Genomic DNA, 27,762 nt, shown 5'->3' on the forward strand with positions numbered 1-27,762 from the left:
AAACCCTCAGCATGACAAAAAAACAAGAGGAAAACCTTAGAATACAAGAAAGAAAAATACTAAGAGCAATACTGGGACCAATAAAAATAAATGAAAATGAATTTAGACAAAGAACGAACCTTGAGCTACTGGAAGAAATTAAGGAAGATATAGTGTGTAAAATAAAACAACAAAGAGCAAAATGGCTAGGACACGTATGGAGATCAGGATCAACTACGACGATATTCTCAATATTGGAATGGACACCAGCTGGCAAAAGAAGACGTGGAAGACCAAGATCTACATGGTTACAAGAAGTTGTAAATGATCTCAACAAGGCGGGCATACGACAGTGGAAAGGAAAAACCAGAGATAGGACACAATGGAGAAAAATAACTGAGAAAATTAAATAAGGAACATGAGGACTGATCTACCTCAAAACATAGATCTAGAGAGCGTAAGCGGCGTAACCCCTAAAGGGGTGTTTAGCCACATATATATATATATTGACAAATTACGAATCAAACTAAGTGGAGTCCCTTCTAAACATCCTTTCAAATACTTAAACTTTTCTACGTCTGCTAGGCCTGCGTTATTATGTACAACCGAATTATATAAGTCTAAAAACGAACTAAACTCCTTAAAATCACCCTTAAATTTCGGCAGCTCTATTTTAGGCAAGCGAATATTAGATTGTGGAACTACTACTGATCTAAACGGTTCTGTAGTTTCAAATTGTGGCTCAGATAATTCCGCACTAAATAGTTTTATTTTATAAAATTGTTCCAAAAATAATTCCCGAACATTTTCTTCAACCCTCGTATCTGCGTCTGGTACAGAAAGAATATTACTAATAATATTAGTGTGATGTTTTAAGAACTCTTCGCGAATCGAATCTAATTCCTCTAGTCTAATTTTAAATAAAGGGCGAATAGAAACGTCTGAAAGGGCCTTAAAACCTAAATCGAAAATTAACTGAATATCATTTAAAGCAGTTTTTCTTAAAAATTTGAGCTTCCTATTCTTTTCTTCAAGTTTTTCCATTTTAAATTTTTAACAAGTTCCAATAATATTACACAAACGAAAGTGTACAAAAATGTGGTCTAAAACCCCGAAATTACCGATTTGTAATTCGATACTTTATTAAAACGACGATAATCCCCTTTTTAAAAGTCCCATATGGTCGACTTTACAAAAAGGTCATAAATTATTCTCGAGCCACGACAAGAGACGCAAACTTAAGATAAGAACCCTCAAAACGATAAAAAATACGACATTCGACGAAACCAACCATTAAAATTTAAATAAAACAAAATATTTTTTCAACAAATGAGTTTAAATCCGGCTAGATAGGCCAATGTGGGGTATTGACAAACAAATGTACTATTACGAATTAATAGTACTTAATTAACAGAACTATTCCTTCGGTAACTCTGGCGAGAAAATGGACTTTTCCTCATTGGTGCAAATAATTATTAAAATTTAAATGGTTGCAATAAACAATCAAAAACAATTTATAGGTTTAGGTAAAACTAGGTAAAAACTTACCGCTGGGTCTAATTACCAGGGTTTGCACTACAAAACAACGAACGAAATCAATTCAATATGCGTGCATGGGTTCCCGTGCCGGGTTGCGTCTTTTCTTTTCAACGACTGGTGCTCTTCTCCCTCAAAGGGACGCATTCCACGAGCCCGATGGCGGTACTTATAGGGATCGTAGGAATACAGGGAGGACAAATGTATTGATTAATTTATACAACCATATTTAAATTTAAACACAAGTATTAACATTATACTACACTAATAATATTCATATGTCTTCGTCAGAAGAAGACTCACAGTCACTGTCACTCGAATAGTCCTGAAGATTAATGACGATAGGATTAATTTCCAAATATAGATCAGTTTGTATTTCTCTTTCAAAATATTCATCTTCTATTTTTATAACATGATTGCACCGTTTTTCTATTCTTCAATACCGATTTTATTAAATTCTTCTTCTGCTAATTTTCTTACGTCCTCAAGTTTAAACGTGACATTCCTTTGACTGACATTGTTATTAACCTTAAGTTAATTATTAACTCTTTGTGATACGGGGGTAACCGTAAAGTAGTGTGGCCGTATTCTCGGCACAACTCATCAAATGTGTATGTTACATATCGATCCTTATGAAATTTAATGAGTTCATATAATTCTGGTTTTAAACTCGTTGGAGTAAAAGGTATATGTATATACCATTTAATCATTTCATTCTTCAAACAATGGAATTAGGAGCTCGATTTATCTGTACATTGTGATAACTAGCATTATCACAAACTATAACTGAATTAGGTGGTATGTTGGGTATTAACTTCTCTTTTAGCCTTTTAGGCTAAAAGCTTTTTAGGTGTATATATCAAATATTTTGGTGAACTACCTTGATATGATTGGCATTTTAAGGTTATGTTAAGAGGGTATTAAAAACTAGAGTTCTAGATGAAAATTTTGACGCCTGATACGATTTTTTGCAAAAATAAATAATAATACCCATCTACCCGGGACAGATAAGTGGGGTGGCTGATACAATTATTTTTTAAATTTTCATATGCTTTCTAAACGTACGTATAATAGGCTATTCAATAAGTTTCATAAGAAATGGTTTGAAAGACACTTTCTTATTCAGTATAGTCTCCCTGAACATCAATACTCCCAAGTCTCATGTTGTTCCAACGAGATTCCAAGTCATGAATTCCATCCCTGAAGTGAGAATCTGGAAGGGCTGCAAAATATGCTTCCACAGCTGTTATGACCTCCTCATTTGATGAAAAACACTTCACGCATGAATTTTTTTTAAAGGATTGAGACATATGGAAGTCGCTAGGGGCTAAATCTGGGGAATACGGTGGATGCTCACAAATTTTTTTGCTGCAACTGGTCTGAAAGTTTACAATAACATTCAGAATTTATTGTTTTACCAGCTTGCAAGTAATCCACAAATAAAATTCCTTTCGCATAAAAAAAAAAACAAATGCATACACCTTCTTGGCAGATTTTTGGACACGAACTCGTTTCGGTTCACACCACTCTTTAACCTCTTGTTTTGATTCAGGATCATGGTGATAGACCCAAATCTCATCCATAGTGATCAATCGACGCACAAAATCCACTTTATCCTTTCGTAAACGCTCTAAATGTTGCAGAGAAAGCCTCGTTCGAATGTGTTTTTCTTCCATTGCGAGTGCAGCACTCATTGTGAACACAGCTTTCTGAAACCCAATACTTCAGTCAAAATATTGCTTACATTGCACAATGAGATGCCTAGGGCTTCTACCAAATCACTCTCACTCACTCAGAGACTTTCCAATACAACATCTTGTATTTTTTCTACTATTTCTGGAGTGGTTGCTGTTTTTGGATGTCCTTGACGTGGATCGTCTTTAAGAATTGTACGACCACGTTTGAATTTTGAATAATTGAAGGCGAAGACTCCTTATACACTTTCAGCATTCGTTCATAAATTTTCATTGCTTTTAAACCTTCTAAAAATAAAACTTAAATCTCTGCACGACACTTGATGTTTCCCATTGTTAAAAAATACTGTGACACGTCGATACTAAACGGCTTGTAAACAAAGATTGAAGTGCCAGATTGAAATGAAACTTAGGCAAGTAGCAACGCCCTCTCTAATCAAACCGCAAAACTTACTGAACAGTCTACTATATTATAAAAATAATGTAGGGACAGAAATAACAAAATATATCTCAATCATTGAACAGTATAAACCGTTAATAAGGCTCTTTAAATTATTTTTTACTGATCCGAATTGCCAAATAATCAGTTTTCATTTGTGCTTTAGTAGTGCTTAACTAGATTAAACATGTCGATGTATCCGCAGCTGCCTCGACATGTTATAATTTGTTCTCAGGGTCCATTAGAAACTAGTCCAGTGACCAAGAGGCTGGAGCCTTACCATCCGCCATGGAAGAGACATGTCTTTCGATATTTTGTGTCTGTACCTATTATCACAGTCTGCTTGATTGCAGTATTTTGTATTATGATTGTTTCGCTACAAATTCAAGTGAGTGTATTTTTTGTATTATTCTGTCGTTAGCTTACTTTAAAGTCCATTTTAGTCAACGGTTTTTGACAGGATGCATAAAATAGTAAAAAAAAATGCAAGTAAGAAGTAGAATATCTGGAGAAGGTTTAGGATTGCGATTATATTATAAACAGCAGATATCGAAATACAAAAGCAAGAGTACCGAAAGAAGAAACCTTGAATGACAAACACAGTTATGAAATTCATTAAAGAGAGATGCCAAATTAATTTAAAAAAAAAACAGTAGGAATATGTACGCCTCAAGGATATACACAAACAGATAAAAGAAGTAATGGGTATTACTTCTTTATAAGCAAATGCGAGGTAATAGAGAAATTAGAGAAACAAGGAAATGTTCGGAGATATAGTCCATTTCCATCATATTGATAGCACATTATGTATGCAAATCCCTAAACTGTTGATACGGGTGACTCAATGAAAAATAGATATTTGTCAACAAGTTTACAGAAGTATATAGGAAAACAATTTTAAATTGAGTATGACCACCAGGTATAAAGGTTGAAGCAGAATAGAATACAATAGTTTTGAGGGTTACTTATCCCTAAATAAAGTTGCCAGTGTCGGAGTGATGGAGATTAACAGGTACTAATGAATTTGCAAGAAATGTAAGATGTTTATTTTATTGGTTATATATAAAATAATTTGTGGCCGTAACAGGGGCCGATTTGTAAAAAAATGAATATTATTTTAATCAAATTCCATTTCAGATTCACTGCTTTCTTCAGAATCTAAGGAATCTTCAACTCCAATGTTAATTATTACCGGTTCCAGCATTGCATCAGTCATATTATCCAAATTCCACATTTTATTTTCTTCCTTGTGAGCATGACTAACAGCATTTTTCCAACTTTCTGGAGTTACTTTTGATAAGGAATGTTCTAATAATTGTTGTAAGTCTTCTAATTTAAAAGTTTTGTTGTTGCGTCCGACTTCACCCTTTACTTGAGACCATCTATTTTCTATCGGATTCAGATCACAGTGGTATCGGGGTAAACGTAAAATAATTACATCACGGTTTAATGCCATTTCATCAATTATATATTTTTTATAAGCTGCTTTATGTTGCCTTACAATAGGTAATAATTCCTTTTTTTGTCGAATTCTCGTTGTACTCAATTGCGTGTTTATCCAACCATTCGATTATTTCTCCTTTTTTCCATGCCGTTGTTGGCAATTTTTCTGCTAGTCTTGAATGGTAACTAGCATTATCCATGACTGTGACAGAATTTTTTGGAATTAAATCCAACATTTGCTCAAAATATTCTTCAAAAACGTCAGCAGCCATTTTCTCATGGTAATCTTTGGTTGATTTTGAGGCAAAACTTAATAATCCACCATTGACAAAACCGTATTCGTTTCCAATATGGGTTATTATGAGTCTGCGTCCTTTTCCAACGGGAATATTGTTTATTCCAGTAGATACACCTTCGATGAATGCCTGACGGGAACTTTGCACATTTGTATCAACCCATAGATATGGTACAGTATGACCTTCATTTAGCCAAGTCTCGTCCAAATAAAAAATTGTTTTCCCTTCTTCTCGGTACTTTTTAATAGTTCTTAGATAATCTCGTCTCCAACATACAATGTAATCTTTTTCAATTAAAACGGATTTTCTTCTATTCTTTTGCCAACGAAATCCCATCTCTCTCAATAGTCCCCATAATTTCTTGTTGCTTATGATTGGTAACTTTTCGTTTTCTCTAATTAATGTTTGGATTTTGTCCAATGTTGGAAATTCTTTGTTGAAAAAAATGAGTGGACGCTGCGTCTTATCATGTTTTTATGTATTTCTTCAATTTCCAAGGGTTTACTCCCTCCACTCTTCTTGGGAGATGAAACAGTTCCTCCTTTTCTTTCTTTTAGGAATCTATAAATTGTTGCTTCTCCAACCCCTGTCATATTTGAACACATGTTAACGATTTCACGAACATTACTTAAAGGGCGTTGATGTACAAGTGCATCGTGTACATTTAATATTATATTTTTCTCTCTTAGACTGAAGGCACCTTTAAAACTACACTTAACCGGAATAAAACCTGTTGTCGACGTCATTTTTAAATGCAAATAACAAAATATCGACACCAAAAACGTAGGTAGGTAAGACATGAACAATGTACATCTACAAACTAAATGGAAGATGCAAACAATTTCTAATTTATATTATTGGCATAAGCTGTAATGTGGCATAAAAACTACTTAAACTATCATTAGTGAAGCCTTATTAGTAATTCCAGGTAATCGTTTAAAGAAGGTATTCTTTTTGTGTCAGGCGATAACTTGTATAGAAAACAATAATCACCTTTAAATTACTGTTTACATTAATTTATTTCGTGAAACATTTTTTACGCACAAAAAAGGTATAGTGAGATTAGTGGACACTTATTTTACAGAAGATTTTTTAAAAGATAATGAATTGTTGACGGCATCTTAAAATATTAATTTTTTTTATTTATTTCAAAACAAGTATAGGGTGACGCCTATGGTTTTTTGACCTGTTGAGGATTTGCATACATAATGTGCTATCAATATGATGGAAAAGGACTATAACAGATCGGAAGATAGCCATCACATTAAACAGGTAGATAACTTAACCATCCTAAAAGTAAAAGCCCTATGAACCATAAACGAAATAAAATTTCGTTGAGATGGTTTGAAGAATTCAAGCGTGGACGCACCAACTTCAATGGCGAATTCCGTGCCAGAGCTATTGTTCCAGAAAACATTGATGCTGTGTACATCCAACAGCCAACTCCATCTGCGTTTCTGGATGCATCGGTATAAAGCACCTTATCATAGTGGGATGTATTCACAATATCGTTGAAAGCTTGTCGAAAAATGATATTATTTGTTTGTTGCTTATTAAATTTACAGAGGAAATTGTTTATAAAAGGTAGTATAGGCCATGGCGGGAATGATCTGATTTGGCACAAGGGTTGAAAGATCTGTGGGACTGAAAATATACATCTGGGCGAGTTTACGAGTCCAGGTCTTGGCGAAGTCAGAAGGTTAAATACAGGGTTAGTCGAATTCGATGAAATGCTGCTAGAATAAGATAGGAGTAGTTGCTGCCTCCGAAGATAAAGGGGGAGTTCATGAGATTCACAATAGAGACTTTCAGCGGGACTGGATCAAAATGCCCCCAAGCATATTCGGAGAGCAGTGTTGTGAACAGAGTTTAACGATTGTAATAAATTATTGGATGCGGACAAGTAAATTATACAACCATAGTCTAATTTGGATCGGATTATAGCTCGATATATTTTGAGTAGTACACTTTCATCGGCACCCAATTGATGTTGGGACGTCTTTAACAAATGCATTCTGCTTAAACAGTTGCCTTTTATTTTATCAATATGACGACGCCAGGTGAGTTTGTTATGACGGTTAGTCCTTAAAACTTGTAATGATCAATTAACTCTAAATTTTGTAATAAAGATGAGGTTGCAGCTATGGATTTTCCTTGGTAGAATACAATAAGGTCGTCTGCGTATAGGGCAAATTTAACGGGAGATTTTATATGAGAGCAAATATCATCGATGGCTAGTAGAAAGAGGGTAGAACTCGAAAGTAGAACCCTGGGGTATACCATTTACAGTGACATAGTTGTCGGATAGATTAAATCATTGTTTTTACCAAAAATATTATTTGTATATTTTTAATCAAATAAAAGGCAGATTTCGAGCACAGTTTTTATTAAATCTTGCCCAAGTACTTTCGCTCCTAGAGCACCTTCAGGGGCATTTCGTCAAAATTAGGCGATTCAACAATATATGGAGAATGTCATAAACATTAATCATGATCATGTTGTGTTAATGTATCATTTGATATTTATGACATTCTCCATATATTGTTGGATAGCCTACTTTGACAAAATGTCCCTGAAGATGCTCTAGGAGCGAAAGTACTTGGGCAAGATTTAATAAAAACTGCTCGATATCTGTCTTTTATTTGAATAAAATTCATTTATTCGAGCATTCAACCTTATATCACTTTATTTCTATATGTTTATGTACTGCAGTAATGCTACTTTATACATTTTTAGGACTACTGGGACAGTTTTCTTCGGAATCACGGGTTGCCTCATTGTTTTGGGTATTTACCAAAAATAATGTTGGCTGTTATTATTTCCTTAATGGACGAAGCCTACTTTAAAATTGCTATCTGGTTAAACGATAAAGGTGAGGTTTATTGTATAATTTTTCTTGCATGATTTTAGATAATTCGAATATATTAATTGTATATATTCTTAGTATTTATGCGTTTTCTTTCAAACGAATCCAGAAAGATTTTAGAATAGGAGTATTTTTATCGTCATCCATTCGAAATGTATCTGATTTAATTAGTTGGCATCATGCATTTTTACAAAATTGGTTTGAGATTGTCCTTGATGGTACAACAAATCTTAACCTTCAGAGTACGGAGATTATTTTACTTACTCAGATTATGATGATGGGTCAAGCGTGACCCATTCTCATTTTATTTATAAGGGTGTTTTAAATGGTCAGTATTATTAAAGAATATCTTTAATTTCACAAAAAAAAAACAAAGAAACGTGAAAATTATAATCCTAAATTATTGTATTTGTTTAAATTTTTTAAGATGGTTCCCCATCCTAGTCTTTTTGGCAGTAGTTGCATTTAATTTCATGTTTTGAATGAATATTAGGACCAAATAACAATCAAATCTTTTACAAACGCCACACCTCTTTGAAGATTTATTGTCACTACCCCTACAAGAATAACAATGATCTCGTTTTGTTGCAGATTCTGGCACTTCTGTTTGCTTCTTTACACTAATACCGGTGGTCTCTATTGCAACGATTACGGATGTATGGTACCCGGTGGGTTCTTCTTGTATTGCTTCAGCTCTTCGTTTTATATTGGACGATGTTAATTGTTTTCCAAGCTCCTTCAGAAATAGTTCTCTGCGATGTTTTATATTTACTTGTGTGTTCTATTCAGGATTTTTCATATTCCACAAAACGAAAGCATTGTAGCATGCAATATCCAAAAAGTTGAGAAAAAAATGCGTAAGGGCCATCTTCTTGTTGCTCTTTTGCATGTGTATTAAACTATACACTCTTTATATAATCTTTGGTTTAAACTTTTAGTCTTTACCAGAAATTTCATGTTAATTGTAAAAGGTCGATAATAATACGATAAATTTGTTAGGTTTGGTTACATATGAAACTAAAGTAATGTTTCTAGTGAACAAAAATTTTGAAGAATACAGTAAACGATTTGTCATTTCAAGCAATGATTTGGGCAAACTCTTCCTATTTTTTTTTAATAGTACCCAAGAGTTAAATTTTTGGATAAGAGTTCTTCAGATAAAGCAATGTCAGTAAAAAATTATCAGTTGTGATATTTCGACCAGTTCTATACCAATGTTCTGCAAGTGTTTTGACAACTCTTGGGCTTTGGTTACGTTCAGATTGATCATGATCTTTGATCTTTCCAGTATATTTCTTAAAGTTGCAGCATTAAAAATTTTCAGCGTCACATAGGTTCCAAGCCATTGTACCGTATTTCTTCGGTTTACTAGCTATATAAATCAGAAATGGACATCATCATCATTTTGGCTTTACAACCCTGTGTGGGTCCTAGCCTCACCAAGAATTTTTCTCCAGTCGTCCCTATCCATCGCCTTCCTCCGCCAAGCACGTATTTCCATATTTCTCATGTCTTCATCGATGTTATCTAGGAATCTTGTTCTGGGTCTTCCTCTTCTTCTTTGACCAATAGGTCTATCAAGGAGCGTTTTTCTAGCTGGGTCAGTTTGCTCCATCCGCATTACATGGCCTACCCACCTCAGACGTCCTATCTTTATGTGTTTTACGATATCTGGTTCCTGGTATATCCTATAGAGTTCGAAGTTGTATCGTCTTCTCCAGATACCGTTTTCATTTACCGCTCCATAGATGCGCCTTAGTATTTTTCTTTCGAAACATCCTAACATGCCATCAGAAATGGACAACGTCCCCTAAAATCTATAAGTTGCTCATTGATACTACCAAAAAGCAGATAGTTCGTATGATTCCTTACAATTTTGGACAAATAAGCAATTTCTCGAATTGGAGCTAATTTATATCGTTCTTTCCTTCATGCTCTTGTATCCAACTTATCAAAGCGAATATACTTCAAAATACTAACAATCTACCCCGACTTAGAGAAGATTTATAAATAGAAAGTCTAAATGCATTATTTGTATTGGACCATAAATTATGCACCTTCTCATGAGATTCTCTGAATCTTCCACATAATATAAGCATACCAAAGAAAGCACGCATTTCGACTAGATCAACTTCAATCCTATCTCATTTTTTTCTCGTTCTTACTGTTATACGCAGCTATGAACTCAATAGCTCTCTTATTAGTATACTCAATAATCATTGACATTATACTCTCAGAAAAAAAACAAATTGAATGCATCCATGAATGTCTATTTACGTCTTACCCTTTTTTGGAGCTAAATAACGCCATTTTCTCCCTTCGCACATAACATCAGACACATTAGATCGTTCACTATCTGTATTTTCAGCTGTTCTCGCTAAAATTCCTCATTCTCCAATTCAGTAATTGATAAATTACCTTCATGTGCTTCCGAAACCGTGATTATTATTCGCTTCACTATTGCTTTCGTCCAGCTCTTCAACCTGATCTTCACTATCTGATAAGAGTAAGGCATACAACTCAGCTTGACTCAAAGGTTTATACTAATCCAAATAAATCAAACTCGTTAATCTAAAACTTTCTGGATAATTCTAATAGTGTGTTACAAGAAATAAAATATTTAGAATAGTCATTTCTTTGTATATAGCCAATTTTCCTAGTACAAATATTCGAGTTGCATCATTTTTAAGCATTTCATGTTGTGTTTTGTTTTACCATGCTGCTCTTTAGAAAATTACCGACTTGAGACAAAATACGAAAACCATCTTATTGGGAAAGTTGCTCTGGTTTGTATTTTTAGCACTAGATTTAGATTAAACCGAACTTTATCAACATCTAAAATATATAACAAAAAATTTTAGTGTGTGTATTTGAAAGAAATTGGTAGTAAAACTCTTTATGATAACACCAAAAATCATGTGTAACGGTCCTCGAATACGCCTTTAAAGTGCTAATGTGGGAAAATAGAGGAATAAAAATAGACGGGAAAATGCTCAATCATCTGCGTTTTGCCGACGATATAGTACTTAGTATTACCGAAGACCTGCGTGAAGCACAACAAATGCTACAAGAATTAGAAAACGTATCTTCAACAATAGATCTAAAAATGAACATCAGTAAGACCAAAATTATGATAAATTTGGTTCCTAGCGAACACCTAACCATCCAAAATCAAGTGGTAGAATTGACGGAAAAGTACATATATCTCGGTCATGAAATCAGAATAAGCAAGGATAATCAGACCTGTGGATTTCAACGACGAATAACACTTGCTTGGGAGGAGTATGGTTCACTAAGAGACATCTTTAAGAGTAACATCCCGATAGCTATGAAACGGAAGACATTTGACCAATTTCTTCATTCATTTGAATTTGCGTTCTTTCTATTATGACATACGGAGCAGAAACTCTCACAAAAACAACAGCAATAAAAATGCGAGTGGCACAAAGGCGCATGGAAAGATCGATTCTCGGTGTGACAAAAAGAAGACAAAATAAGGAACCAAAACCTAAGGAAAAGAATAGGTATAACTGATGTCGTCGAACATATAGCCAAGCTGAAATGTAATTGGGCAAGTCATATAGCGAGACTAAAAGACTCAAGATGGACCAGAAAACTAATTGACTGGCGCCCAAGAGAAGACAAACCCAGCAGAGGATGACCACCAACACGCTGGATGGACGACATTAAACAAATATCCAAGAAATGGCAACAAGACGCACAGAACCGTGAAGAGTAGCGAAAAATGGGGGAGACCTATGTCCAGCAGTGGACAGAAGAGGTTGCATGATGATGATGATATGGTCAATCTAGATTTGTTTCGAAGGTCAAACTAGATTTTTTCTCAAACGAAGGCAGACGGAAATATCATCTTGGACAAACAGAGTAAAATAAGAACGTGGAAAGAATATCTAGAAAAACTATTTGACGACCAAAGAGATAACACCTTTGAGCTAGACGAAGAGGTAAATATACAACATATACAACTCTGGAGAAATACCAACAGAATGGCTGAAATCTGAGTTTATTGCACTTCCAAAAAAAAAACAGGAGCCAAAAAATGCGAAGTTGACCGTAGTATAAGCCTCATGAGTCATCTCCTAAAATTGTTCCTAAAGATAATTCATAAGAGAATCTACAAGCTGTGTGAAAGTCAAATTTCCCCCAACCAGTTCGGGTTCACAAATGCTGTTGGTACTAGCTTTGTTCTCAGTACAAGTCTTATTCCAGAGATGCAGAGATGTCAACTGCGACGTATACGCATGTCTGGTTGATTACGAGAAAGCGTTTGATCGAGTACAGTACGCTAAGATGATGCAAATACTAAAAGAAGCAGGAATTAACAACCAAGATGTGAAAATAATTAGAAATCAGACAGCAAATCTCAGAGTTGACGGTGAACACACTGTCTATGTGAAAATCATGCGTGGAGTGAGGCAAGGCTGTATTTTGTCTCCTCTAATCGTCAATCTGTATTCATCGAAGCTTTTGCACGAAACTGAAAAAGGTATTCTACTAAATGGTTACCGGCTAAACAAAATCAGATATGCAGATGACACCATAGTATTCGCGGACAACTTAGAAGACCTACAAGTTCTTATGAACAAAAGCACGTATTACAGTCAACTCAATATAAACGTTAAGAAGACAAAGCTTATGATAATTAGCAAGAAAAGGATAACAGAAGGTCAACTATACGTCAACAATCCCCTGTAGAAAGAGTGACGCACTACAACTACCTCGGCACCATAATAAATGAAGGATGGACCAACAACCAGGAGATTAGAGCACGCATCGGAAAAGCTAGATCCTCCTTCAATCGGATGGAGCCTTCTTCAGGAGTCAAAACCTCTCTCTTGATACAAAAGTAAGAATGCTACGATGCTACGTCTTCTCTGTCCTTTTTTATGGTGTTGAAACGTGGACCTTGAACGAAAATATGTGCAGAAAACTGGAAGCATTTGAGATGTGGCTATATCGGAGAATACTTAAGATCCCGTGGACTGAACGAGTCACAAATGAGGAGGTCCTCAAGAATAAATAAGAACCGAGCGGTACTGACCACCATCAAATCTCTAAAGTTACAATTCTTCGGACATATTATGCGAAATGAATTCAGATATGCTCTCATTCAAGCCATCCTGCAAGGAAAAATATTTGGAAAACGAGGTCCAGAAAGAAGAAGAACATCTTGGTTAAAGAACCTCAGAATCTGGTTCAATACACCATCTGTGCAGCTTTTCCGAGTTGCTGCAGGTAAGGTAAAGATTGCCATGATGATCGCCAACATTCGTAACGGATAGGCACATCAAGAAGAAGAGATTTGTTAACAAGATTCGTGGACACGCATCTTGAGTTTCAGCTTCATAGCTGACTCAACTGGAAACCGGATCGTTAACAAGAGTGCCTAAGTACAAGTATAAATATACATACGAGTACAACTTATAAATATTATAATAAATGTGCTACCAATTGCTATATAATACACTTCATACATTGTGGTCATTATTAGAGTATTTGAACGATGTTGATAAAACAAATTATAAGAGAATCATTTCTTTACATTTTTCTTCGAAAATCGACAAAAGTGTAAATAAAAAATATAATAGAATTTTTAAGTTTTGCGATGACAATAAATTGTTTAATTTTTTTTGCATAACAACATGTTTTTTATACACTAAACAACTTTTCTGGGAGCAGTTTTCAATTAATTCGGTAAATTTAAATGTATGTTTCGAATAATGTATTATTATGTTCTTATTTTAATGTAATGGAAAATCAATATAGCCGTAAAAGTATAAATAAAGACTTATTTACTATTTTTATTGGGAATTACTCAAAATTTTAGTTTATTTTAGACGTATTTTAAATTGTAATTGTGGTTAATTCTCAATAAAAATATTCCGAATCATGCCTAGAACACAATATTTTTTGTTTTTATTTTTATATAAAATTAATTTGTTTCTATTTTCATATTAAATTAAACTAATAAAAAAACTGTGATAGCTTGAGCGCCTCACGGAATTAGCGCCATAAGATGGCGTCGTCACGGGTAGCGTCATAAAATAGCGGTTCTTCACATCGATTCATTACTCTGGATCAATTCGTTTGTAGTCATCATATATTTATTCTAAGTTAAGAATAGAATTTAATAGAATTAATTTAATTAGAAGTTAAAAATTAAAAGAATATTTGTCAAAAAAATATTCGATTTGCAACGATTGTCACAATTTAAAAGTCAAATATCATCCGATTAATAACAATATTTAATCATCAGTTTAAATTTTAACACACTTCTCGTTTCAGAATAATTTCATATAAATACAATTATTGTTTTTAAACATTAAACATTATTTTGTTTATATAATAATTAAATTTAATATCAAATTATATTTATTTATATTTTATTATAATTTAATATTTCGTGTGATTTTGACAGGTCTATCAGAAGTGAACAGCGTATGCCTTGTTAACGTTAGATTGATAAGAAAATTAAATTTTAGAGAACAAAAATAAAAGCGCAGCATATATTTTAGAAGTTTTAATGCATGGAACAATATTTTTGAATTTCCTAATTATAGAAAATATTTTATAACTTAATGAAAACTATTGATTAAACAGAATAATAATAAATTAAAAAAAAACGCATCCTATGTAATATTAACAAAAATAAAAGTTTTTTTAATTTGTTCTCCATGTATTGTTATGTTTTCTTGGCGCTGTTGGGCTTTTGTAATTATCATAAATAAATTGTGTCTTTTTTCTGTTTAGGGACAGTCCGTTTTCTTCACCACTCTGTCAACCATTTGTTGTAAATCCTCAAGACATTCCGTTAATAAAATAGTGTCGTCGACAAACCGTATATTATTGATTGGTCATCCATTTACTTTTATTCTCATAGTTAGTTCTTCTAGTGCTTCCTGGATTATTTCCTGAGAATACAAATTGAACAAAGTAGGAGACAGGACACAGCCCTGCCTGACTCCCCTCTCAATCTATATTTGATTTGAAAAGACGTTGTTCTCTTTTACCACAGCGATCTGATTATAATAGATAGCGCTAATGATCATGATGTCTCTCATATCTAAGTTTTTATTTTCAGGTAATTCGATAAGGGTTATGTCTGACCTTATCGAAGACTTTGTTGTAATCCCAGAAACACATATACAGATTGAACGAATTTAAAACGGAACATACGAAATCAATGTATTTCGGCTCAACTCCGCTCTAGGTGGTTGGCCAACAAAAGGTTGTCAAATAATTATATTATAAAAATCCAATACTTCAGCGGGCTGCTGGATTCTGAATTCATTCAAGAACAAGTCAAAACTCCACCCAAATAGGTTGCCTAGAATCACTGTGAAAACTAGACTACACAAGCAGTTATTATGCTGTCAAACCACTTATCGCTTCCTTATAGTCCAAGAGATAGAGCCGAAATTTTGAACTGATCAGTAATATGACATTTCTCTATTGGAATATATTCATTGTAACTGGGTTAAGACTTTGCCTTACAGGCGGACGCCCCTCGTGGTACAGGGGGTGGCTATACAGGGATGAAGTTGTAATTTTTTTCAGAAAAATTAACGATCGATAATATGGCTGAAAATTTGCCCAGAGTAAGATCTTGGTATAACCAGACGAAATCGCAAAAGGGCGGACGCGAGAGTGGATACATAAGGGGTGGCGGACAGGGGTGAAATTGCAATTTTTTGGGGAAAAATTAACGATAAGTAATATGTCCGCCATTTTCATGGCTCATTATTTAGCCCCTAAAAACTCTAAATCCAAAAGGGCGGACAGCTGGGTTGGTACAGAGAGTCATAAAACGGGGTCAAATGTACCACTTGCCTGCGCATTTTAGGTCTTGGTAACAATTTTCAAACTGATTTTATTATGATATTTTTATACCGATTGATTTGAAAATTTGTATGCTCACTTCTGTTACTATTCTGAGAAGCGTCAAGTAGAGTTTTCCTCAAAATTTTCCAAAAAAATTTCCGTAAATGAAAATTTTCGTAATTTATAAATTAAATAATTTTAAAGAGGTAAAATCTAATTTATAGAATCCTTTCGATTTTCTGTAAGTTATACCATGATTTTTTTCCAAAAATTTTCAAACGATTTTTACGATAAGAAAAAAAAATTAGAAAAACTTTTCTAAAACATTTGATAAAACTCTACGTCATCGTCTGAATCTATTATAGAATATTTTGTAGTTTTAAAATGATATTATGATAATGTTTTTTTTTTCAAACTAAAGTCATATTTACTTTACAAATCACATTTTTTTCTTAAATATAAATATTTTACGAATTAATTTTTAATTGAATAAATGTTTGATATTTGATATTTTATTAAATTAAAGTAATTTTATAATGTTAACTATTAAATATTTTTGGTATAACAAATAGTAATTTTACTTATTTTTTATTACAATAAAAAGGTTTTTAAATTTATATTGCATAAATAATGGTTGTTCAGATATAAGAAAAATTTGATTTATTATTACATTAATAATCAAATACAAAATATATTATTTCTATTTATCAATAGGTAAAATTCAATTTGTAGAATTCCTTTAACATTTTACAAATAATTATTAATAAAAATCAATTTAATAGTGGAATTATCAATTTTTTAAGTTTTGAAATTTACTTTGTACTTAGATATTTTCAATATTTTTTTTAACTTTCAAATTGATTGAATTTTTTTTTCATTAGTTAATTATAATTTTACAAATTCTGTTTGGACATTAATTTTGCATCATTATTATTTTAAAATATTAAAATAATAATGATGCGCGTTCCATTTAGATCAGTAATTCTAGACGCATGCGCTAAATGTAATAAGTATCAAGATGCTTTTATCAAACTTGGTGAAACTGACTTCGATTGTAATGAAGTTTTTGAAACCTTAGAAACTTTCATATGTCACTTATATGGAACAGGACTGACGAGAACAATTCCAAAAAGAAAAGTAAACGATGTCAGATTTTCTCTATTTAACCGGCAGTATAAGTTGCATGATATGAACGAGCCTTTTAAAAAAAAAAAAAACTAAAAAATTTCGATGCTTCAAGCTTACCACCATGTCAAGATGAATTACACCAACATCTACTGCGAACCCATTATATTTCAAATATTTGGACAAATGCTCATAAAAAAGTACCAACAGAATTGATTGTTGAAGAACATGGTTGGGAGTTTGAAGATGAAACATATAAATTCAAATGGTTTAGTGGACCTCGGATGCCAGAATCAATTCGAGAAGTAGTGATTGAAAATGAAGCAGATAATGAATGTGATATTATTGAAAGTGAAAGTGACGAAGATGATGAATGTGATGACATCAGTGAGAGTGAGAAAAATGACGAAATTTTTAAAGTTTTTCTAAATTTTTTTTTCTTATCGGAAAAATCGTTTGAAAATTTTTGGAAAAACTTATGGTATAACTGACAGAAAATCGAAAGGATTCTACAAATTAGATTTTACCTCAAAAAATTACGAAAATTTTCATTTACGGAAATTTTTTTGGAAAATTTTGAGGAAAACTCTACTTGACGCTTTTCAGAATAGTAACAGAAGTGAGCATACAAATTTTCAAATCAATCGGTATAAAAATATCATAATAAAATCAGTTACCGAGACCTAAAATGCGCAGGCAAGTGGTACATTTGACCCCGTTTTATGGCTCTCTGTACCAACCCAGCTGTCCGCTCTTTTGGATTTAGAGTTTTTAGGGGCTAAATAATGAGCCATGAAAATGGCGGACATATTACTTATCGTTAATTTTTCCCCAAAAAATTGCAATTTCATCCCTGTCCGCCACCCCATATGTATCGACTCTCGCGTCCGCCCTTTGGGATTTCGTCTAGTTATACCAAGATCTTACTCTGGGCAAATTTTCAGCCATATTATCGATCGTTAATTTTTCCGAAAAAAATTACAACTTCATCCCTGTAAGCCACCCCCTGTACCACGAAGGGCGTCCGCCTGTAAGACAAAGTCTTAACCCAGTTACAATGAATATATTCCAATAGAGAAATGTCATATTACTGATCAGTTCAAAATTTCGGCTATATCTCCCCGACTATTAAGCAAGCTCCTCTTTCCTTTAAAGGAGACATATAGTTGAACGATATTTTATACAATGTCTATCACCGGGTATGGATTTATTTTTGTCCAAGTTTTATATTGGTCCACTATTTCAAATGCAGTTCAAACAGACATATATTAAATTGTATGTTCCGTTTTAAATTCGTTCAATCTGTATACTGGCTGATTAACATCCATGCACCTTTGCACAAGTACATTCACAGCGAACAAGGCTTTCCTCGTTCCCAGTGCATTTCTAAATCCAAATTGTGTGTCACTTATGTCCTGCTCAAGTTTGTTGTGTATTCTCCGGTGTATAATTTTAAAAAATATTTTGAGCGTATGACTCATTAAACTTATTATCTGGTGGTCTTGGCATTCTTTTGCATTTGGTTTTTTTGGTAGTGTTATAAATGTTGACATCAGCCAATCTCTGAGAATGATTCCTGTACTTTATATTGTATTGAATAAGTTACCACTGAGTTACATCCCCTTTATTTTTAATGACATCCACAATTCTTCGAGGCATAGTTTTTACCAAGTTCTGACAAAATTCTAATGTAAACAATTCACATATTTCTTGCTATTGTTCGTTCAATTTCTTGACGGACCTGGCAGGATGTTTTCTCAAAGCTTTTTTCGTTTCGCACCACAAAGTCTCTGTTGGGGACAAGTCGGGACTGTTAGAAACCCATTGCAGAAGTGATATGCCAGGGTCTTCAATCCATTTTAAACTCTTTTTTGAGGTATGACAACCTGCGCCGTCCTGTTGGAAGAAAAAATCTTCTCGGTAAAAGAGATTCTTCTAAAATATTCAAATATTTGTCCGTGTTTACAATCCCATCGATAAAATATAACTTTCCCCACACCTTTAGACGACATGCTGCCCCAGATCATGACAGATGCAGGAAATTTGACTTTTCTCTTTAGACAGTCGGGATGGAAAGCTTAATTTTTCCTGCGAATGACGCGACTCCTACTATCTCCAACACACACTTCAAATCTGGACTCATCACTCCATTGTATTGAATGCCATTGCGACTGAGTCCAATCTTCATGCTCTTTTGAACATCTTAATCTATTTTAATTTTGTTGTAATGTTAAAAGTTGCCTTTCCTTAGCCTAAAATAAAATTAAATTTATTAAAAACAATTCGTACTAATTTTTTCAACTATAAAACTTACTTTTTAAGTACCAAATCCTAATTTATGGGCCTCTCGGTGACATGTTGATCTAAAAACGAGTCTTCCAATAATGTCACTCCATAAAACGCTTAACTCCATATAATGTGCTCGTCGATTTCGGTTCGGTGGTGCTTCGGTTATTTTACTTTTTCGTACATTTCTAGGTTTTGTGACGACCGAACCTGTAGTTTTGTATCTTCTGACTATATCTCTTACACTATAGCGTGACAATTGACATGTTCATGCAACATGTTCGCGATTTCCGAATTGGATTTTTTAGAATTAAAAAATCTAATAATAATTAAACAAATTTTCTCATCGATAACTTTACCTCGACCCATTGTACAATCCAGAAACGGCAAAAAGCTTTACAATACTACAAAATACATTTGACATTAACTGACAATATTATTGTTTTGATGTCATTTTTCCATAGCTACCTCTGGATTTAACGTAATTATGAAAATATCAACGTATGTTGACATAAGTGAATGCATAGTCAGGGCACAGAATAATAAGCAATCAGAATGCCCACTCTGCTTGAAAAAATAAGTACGCGCATCTCGTTCGCGCAGACGGAATCAGCCATGTTTTAGTCGGAACCAGTGCTGTTCAGTGACATTTTATCTTGTGTGCATAGAAAAATTAACCAGGTTTAATTTATTTACTCAACTATAGACATAATATGCACTATTTTATTCGTACTTTTAGTTGAAGAATAAATTAAATTATTCCAAATGTACTAAATTATTAATCTCTAAAAATTTTAATTACAGTTCTGTCGTAGCTTGTCACACATTTCTCAATTCGAGTCTATGTTTCCGTTTAAAATATGGCGATCGCGTGCTGACAAACTTCAAAGGTGGCATCTGAGAGTGGGCATTCTGATTGTTACTTATTCTGTCGCCAGGGTTTAGTAATTTTTTTTATTGTTGAAAATAAATAAAAAACCATAAGGGTACTGTTTTTAATAAATATTAATAAAAATGCCATATTAATTAATCTGGGAACTTATAAAACATGCAGAGTATAATTTGTTTATGGTAATCGACTTAAACTGCAAATTCCATAGGTGGGCCACCTGATATGCAAAGGGGCTCGTAATTCTTTGAATTATTTTAATATTATTTTAATATAATAAAAAAGAATAAATAAATAATAAAATTACTTTATTTAATTTTAAAAATATTATTTAAATTTAAAAAATATAGAAATCATAGTGTAAATTTTCGCGCTGCTAGTCTACTGTACTGCTTACTATAACATCTTTTTTTGTTACTTCAGATTCAGATGATGAAAATTATTAGGAATCTTTATTAATATGGGCCAGCTAAGTATTTCGGTCCATAAACTTAATATTTTCATCCCTTTTATCGAATATTGATTAGTAGAAATGGTTCTCTTAAATCTCTATTAAAAGTTGCATGCATGAATAATGTAGTTCACTTAGACAGTTTTTTTTTGTGTACAGGATTGAAGTTACGTAAAATATTTGTGATTATCGTATCTAAAACAATTATATCTTTTTCAGTTCCAATTCGTGAACTCATTTCTATCGTTGTTTTATATCGCTTTTTATCTACAAGACCAAGCGAGACTTAAAGAGGTAAGTGATTTTTATAATTTAGTTGGTATTAGAAAAATAACTTTCGGTAATGACTAATAACAATTTAGCTTTACAAAGATAGTAGGTTCAATGCTTTATTTTATCTTTTTTTTTGGTTTTTTTCTTCGGAAGCTGATTAGTACCATATGTTTTTGGAGTCTATGTTTGTCGCTAGTTCGAATGTATCGTGGAATGAAATATTCAAGATATAGTTGGCTGTTTCAGGTTCTTTGCTACAGCGTCTGCACTTAAGTCTCATGAAACAGCCCATTGTATGCAGGTGTCCTGCCTGAGCGTGAGAGGAGCGTCAGTGAGTGCTTTGAGATTCTGAGCTAATTTCTGTTTGTTTTCGCAGTACTTATCCTTTTAGACATATTTGTCTGTACAGTATTTGCCGTGTGTTGATCGAATGATTATGTTTCAGTGGGTTGTGTATTACTGGAACGATACATTTTGATACTCTAAGCTGGCTGACGAAGTCTTTTGTAATTCGGAGCTCTTCATGCTAAGTTTCTTTTATGCACAGTCATCGACTCTTTGATAACGTGTAGTCCCCAATGTGACTTTTATGTTTCGTCAGTCTGTCGAGTTCTTCGGCATTCTCGCTAGTGGAGTCCAACTTAGGGTTTATAAGTACCCCAGTCGTTAGACATATGGGTATAGACTATGGGTATACAGATTGAAGAATTTAATACGGACTACGCCAATCTTGAATTTTGGATCAAATCGTCTAGGTGGTTGGCCAACAAAAGGTTGTCAAATAATTATATTATAAAAATCCAATACTTCAGCGGGCTGCTGGATTCTGAATTCATTCAAGAACAAGTCAAAACTCCACCCAAATAGGTTGCCTAGAATCACTGTGAAAACTAGACTACACAAGCAGTTATTATGCTGTCAAACCACTTATCGCTTCCTTATAGTCCAAGAGATAGAGCCGAAATTTTGAACTGATCAGTAATATGACATTTCTATACAGGGTGGCTATACAGGGATGAAGTTGTAATTTTTTTCAGAAAAATTAACGATCGATAATATGGCTGAAAATTTGCCCAGAGTAAGATCTTGGTACCTATAACCAGACGAAATCCCAAAGGGCGGACGCGAGAGTGGATACATAAGGGGTGGCGGACAGGGGTGAAATTGCAATTTTTTGGGGAAAAATTTACGATAAGTAATATGTCCGCCATTTTCATGGTTCATTATTTAGCCCCTAAAAACTCTAAATCCAAAAGGGCGGACAGCTGAGTTGGTACAGAGAGCCATAAAACGGGGTCAAATGTACCACTTGCCTGCGCATTTTAGGTCTCGGTAACAATTTTCAAACTGATTTTATTATGATATTTTTATACTGATTGATTTGAAAATTTGTATGCTCACTTCTGTTACTATTCTGAGAAGCGTCAAGTAGAGTTTTCCTCAAAATTTTCCAAAAAAATTTCCGTAAATGAAAATTTTCGTAATTTTTTGAGGTAAAATCTAATTTATAGAATCCTTTCGATTTTCTGTAAGTTATACCATGATTTTTTTCCAAAAATTTTCAAACGATTTTTACCATAAGAAAAAAAATTAGAAAAACTTTTCTAAAACATTTGATAAAACTCTACGTCATCGTCTGAATCTTTTATAGAATATTTTGTAGTTTTAAAATGATATTATGATAATGTTTTTTTTTTAAACTAAAGTCATATTTACTTTACAAATCACATTTTTTTCTTAAATATAAATATTTTACGAATTAATTTTTAATTGAATAAATGTTTGATATTTGATATTTTATTAAATTAAAGTAATTTTATAATGTTAACTATTAAATATTTTTGGTATAACAAATAGTAATTTTACTTATTTTTTATTACAATAAAAAGGTTTTTAAATTCATATTGCATAAATAATGGTTGTTCAGATATAAGAAAAATTTGATTTATTATTACATTAATAATCAAATAAAAAATATATTATTTCTATTTATCAATAGGTAAAATTCAATTTGTAGAATTCCTTTAACATTTTACAAATAATTATTAATAAAAATCAATTTAATAGTGGAATTATCAATTTTTTAAGTTTTGAAATTTACTTTGTACTTAGATATTTTCAATATTTTTTTTTAACTTTCAAATTGATTGAATTTTTTTTTCATTAGTTAATTATAATTTTACAAATTCTGTTTGGACATTAATTTTGCATCATTATTATTTTAAAATATTAAAATAATAATGATGCGCGTTCCATTTAGATCAGTAATTCTAGACGCATGCGCTAAATGTAATAAGTATCAAGATGCTTTTATCCAACTTGGTGAAACTGACTTCGATTGTAATGAAGTTTTTAAAACTTTCATATGTCACTTATATGGAACAGGACTGACGAGAACAATGCCAAAAAGAAAAGTAAACGATGTCAGATTTTCACTATTTAACCGGCAGTATAAGTTGCATGATATGAACGAGCCTTTAAAAAAAAAAAAAACTAAAAAATTTCGATGCTTCAAGCTTACCACCATGTCAAGATGAATTACACCAACATCTACTGCGAGCCCATTATATTTCAAATATTTGGACAAATGCTCATAAAAAAGTACCAACAGAATTGATTGTTGAAGAACATGGTTGGGAGTTTGAAGATGAAACATATAAATTCAAATGGTTTAGTGGACCTCAGATGCCAGAATCAATTCGAGAAGTAGTGATTGAAAATGAAGCAGATAATAAATGTGATATTATTGAAAGTGAAAGTGACGAAGATGATGAATGTGATGACATCAGTGAGAGTGAGAAAAATGACGAAAGTTTTTCTAAATTTTTTTTTCTTATCGGAAAAATCATTTGAAAATTTTTGGAAAAATTCATGGTATAACTGACAGAAAATCGAAAGGATTCTACAAATTAGATTTAACCTCAAAAAATTACGAAAATTTTCATTTACGGAAATTTTTTTGGAAAATTTTGAGGAAAACTCTACTTGACGCTTCTCAGAATAGTAACAGAAGTGAGCATACAAATTTTCAAATCAATCGGTATAAAAATATCATAATAAAATCAGTTTGAAAATTGTTACATAGACCTAAAACGCGCAGGCAAGTGGTACATTTCACCCCGTTTTATGGCTCTCTGTACCAACCCAGCTATCCGCTCTTTTGGATTTAGAGTTTTTAGGGGCTAAATAATGAGCCATGAAAATGGCGGACATATTACTTGTCGTTAATTTTTCCCCAAAAAATTGCAATTTCATCCCTGTCCGCCACCCCTTATGTATCCACTCTCGCGTCCGCCCTTTGGGATTTCGTCTAGTTATACCAAGATCTTACTATGGGCAAATTTTCAGCCATATTATCGATCGTTAATTTTTCCGAAAAAAATTACAACTTCATCCCTGTATAGCCACCCCCTGTACCACGAGGGGCGTCCGCCTGTAAGACAAAGTCTTAACCCAGTTACAATGAATATATTCCAATAGAGAAATGTCATATTACTGATCAGTTCAAAATTTCGGCTCTATCTCTCCGACTATTAGGCAAGCTCCTCTTTCCTTTAAAGGAGACAGATAGTTGAACGATATTTTATACAATATCTATCACCGGGTATGGATTTATTTTTGTCCAAGTTTTATATTGGTCCACTATTTCAAATGCAGTTCAAACAGACATATATTAAATTGTATGTTCCGTTTTAATTTCGTTCAATCTGTATATATATATATATATATATATATATATATATATATATATATATATATATACAGGGTGGTAAATCGTCAAACGGGCCATAGGAAACCCAGTGGAAAATTCTAAATTGTTGAATTCCTGCTTCCCTAACTTTTTACACCAAAAGTCAAGAAAAACTATTTGTAGAGGACTGAAATATGTATCGAAAACAAATGTTAAAATTGTTCTACGAATTAAACGTATTCCAAAATTGAGCAAGAATATAATACACAGGCCACACGCAGTGCAAGAATGTGTACGACATGTTGCGTTTGGTCATATTGATGTTTCTGATATTTGACAATATTTGAATTGCTAACATTTTAATTTTGTGATTTATTGTTTAAAAAACAATAAAGTTGATTAAAAATGTATTCAGTTGAGGAGAAAGTAGCAATAATAAAAATGTTTTATTCGGGCAATAGTGGGCGAATTGTCAGTTCTTTATTTAGCGTAAGATATCGCAATAAACCAATTCCAAGTCATTCAACAATTCAAAGGAGTTTACAAAATTTTGAAAATACATGTATTAACAGCAGTTGTAGAAAATCCTAAAATAAGTTCTCGGACCATTGTAGACCAGTTTAATATTCATAATTCCACGGTCTTAAAAATTTTAAAAATGAATAAATTCATTTATTCAAATTAAATTTGTTAAAATTAAATTAAAAGACGTTATCCACTTACTGTATGCAAGAGATATACCTCTAGGAATAATCAAAACGATCGAAAATATCTAACACAATAAAAGTAAAAGTAGAAGAAGAACTAACCGACCCTATTGAAGCTGGCAATGGGGTAAGACAGGGGGATTCCCTGAGTCCTCTATTGTTCAACCTGATTATGGATGAAATAATAAAAAAGTAAGAACTAAAAAAGGATAACAAATGGGAGAAAAACAACTTAAAATAATCTGCTAGGCAGACGACGAAATACTACTTTCTCAAGTGAAGTTGATTTACAACGTATGCTGCACTCATTTAATATAACCGCCAGAAAATTTAACATGTTAATTTCCCAAAAAAAGACAGAATGCATGGTTACAACAGCAAATTTACTAAGATGTAAATTGGAGCGGGGAGGTCAAATAATAGAACAAGTGATGGAGTTTAAATATCTAGGCATCACATTATCTAGCTACGGAAAGCTCGAAACCGAAGTGGAAGATCAAGTAAATAGAGCATTGGGCTTCTTTTGTTGTTAAGTCATAGGAGAAAGTAATTATTAGAGGCCATATCTAAAAAAAAAAAGATATAAAAGTGGTGTAAATATTGGGGGCAATCAAAAAATAAGAAATGATATTATTTCGCGATCAAAAAACGGAAAACAACCTAACAATTCCTAATTTCTAGTTAAGAGACCATTGTAGTTGTCAAATTTCACCTTCCCATGTGAGTATTTCAGAAAATGAAGATACAGACTTTAGTTCGCGTAATGCAGTGTCTGTAAGGACTTGAAAATAATTAAAAACATTAAAAAACTGTCATGAATGGTGTGTAGTTAACCGATTACGATTAGGCCGCAGTCGATTTTAGACGAAATTTAAATGTTCGATTCGATATTCGATTCACTCGAGTCCCTTCAATTCTATTCGATTCTATTTTATTTTTGTTTTATTTTGTGAATAAACACGCATGCGAGTGCGTTTACTACACAACGTAGTATGTGGTCGCGCGAAGTGTGTGGTAGCGCGATCTGTCGTTACAGTCGCTTTCATTTTTTTCACACCTCTGTGCAATCCACCGCTCCGTTCGTAGCCCGCGATAAGAAAGCAATGCTCCCAAAAAAGGAATATTTCTCAGAAGTAAAGTAGAAAATTTAATTTCTTAGGTAATTGGGTCATCTTCATTGAGCCGGAACTCGTATATTATCATTTTAAACGCAATAATCAAAATATTAAAAACTTGTTTTGTTAAAAATGTATTTTTTGTTGCAGTCATATTTCTCAGTTTGCTATTATCGCCATTTTTATTTTCAGCAATTGGCTGCATTGTTGATTGCTCGCCAAGTGATAGGCAACCTTAAAGAGTCCGCTTTGCCGTATATGTTGGAACACATGCGATTGGCGAAACTTAGCTTCGATATGTGGGGAGCCTTAAGTCCGTTGGGCAATAAGTCGCCACCGGGAACGGCAGAAACTCCGGAAACCCAAAGCAACGAATCAAAAGACGATAATTCTGAAATTAATACCAAGAGGACAATGAGCCAAGCGGAATTAGAAAGTACTCTATATAAGGTAAATTAAACAAAATAAAATAATATCGCTAAGACTGTATTGACAATCATCGGACTATGTCTAATGATCATATTTGTAAAATATTGGAATAATATTTCTGTTTCTATTGCAGTATGATGGAACGTTTGCTGATCATTTAGAAATGACGATACAATTGGGATATGTAATTTTATTTTCTTCAGCTTTTCCTCCAGCTGCGTTGTGTGCGATGCTGAATAATTTAATAGAAATTAGGAGTGACGCCTTTAAACTTGCATACGTTTGTCAACGACCATTTGGTCAAAGAGTGCCTAACATTGGAACATGGCAGGTAATTATCTTGGCATTTTTAAGTTTATGTAATTGTAGTACGGTATGGGTACTCGAGAAGCTCTTTTTTGCATGCGAATACTCTTACAAAAGAGCATCGAGTTTAGGAAAAATATTTACGTATGTTTTATAGATTTCGAAAAAGCCTTTGATAGAGTACCACATACATTATTATTTCAATGCTTAGACTCAGTTGGTCTGGACACGTATGACATTAGATTGCTTAAAAATCTTTACTACAATCAGACCGCTTGTGTTAAGGTGGACCAAGAGGTTTCAGCTAAAGTTTCTATTAAGCGTGGTGTCAGACAGGGATGTGTTATGTCACCGATGTTGTTTAATGCCTACACTGAACCAGTTTTTGAAATAGC

The 27,762-nt window shown here is 33.1% G+C and overlaps 1 protein-coding gene across 1 annotated transcript in view; it reads left to right on the forward strand.

Annotated features, from left to right (window-relative positions):
* The window catches only part of wwk (anoctamin 8 white walker), a 90,544-nt gene that overhangs the window by 42,694 nt on the left and 20,088 nt on the right, over positions 1-27,762 (forward strand). Inside the window, exons 8-13 of the mRNA XM_072531585.1 lie at positions 3,854-4,036; positions 8,124-8,259; positions 10,984-11,039; positions 21,066-21,140; positions 26,825-27,082; positions 27,195-27,392. Coding sequence (XP_072387686.1) covers positions 3,854-4,036; positions 8,124-8,259; positions 10,984-11,039; positions 21,066-21,140; positions 26,825-27,082; positions 27,195-27,392 — 906 coding nt within the window. The remainder of the gene's footprint in view (positions 1-3,853; positions 4,037-8,123; positions 8,260-10,983; positions 11,040-21,065; positions 21,141-26,824; positions 27,083-27,194; positions 27,393-27,762) is intronic.

The sequence above is a fragment of the Diabrotica undecimpunctata genome, chromosome 5 (assembly GCF_040954645.1).
Source record: "Diabrotica undecimpunctata isolate CICGRU chromosome 5, icDiaUnde3, whole genome shotgun sequence".
NCBI classification, from domain to species: Eukaryota; Metazoa; Arthropoda; class Insecta; order Coleoptera; family Chrysomelidae; genus Diabrotica; species Diabrotica undecimpunctata.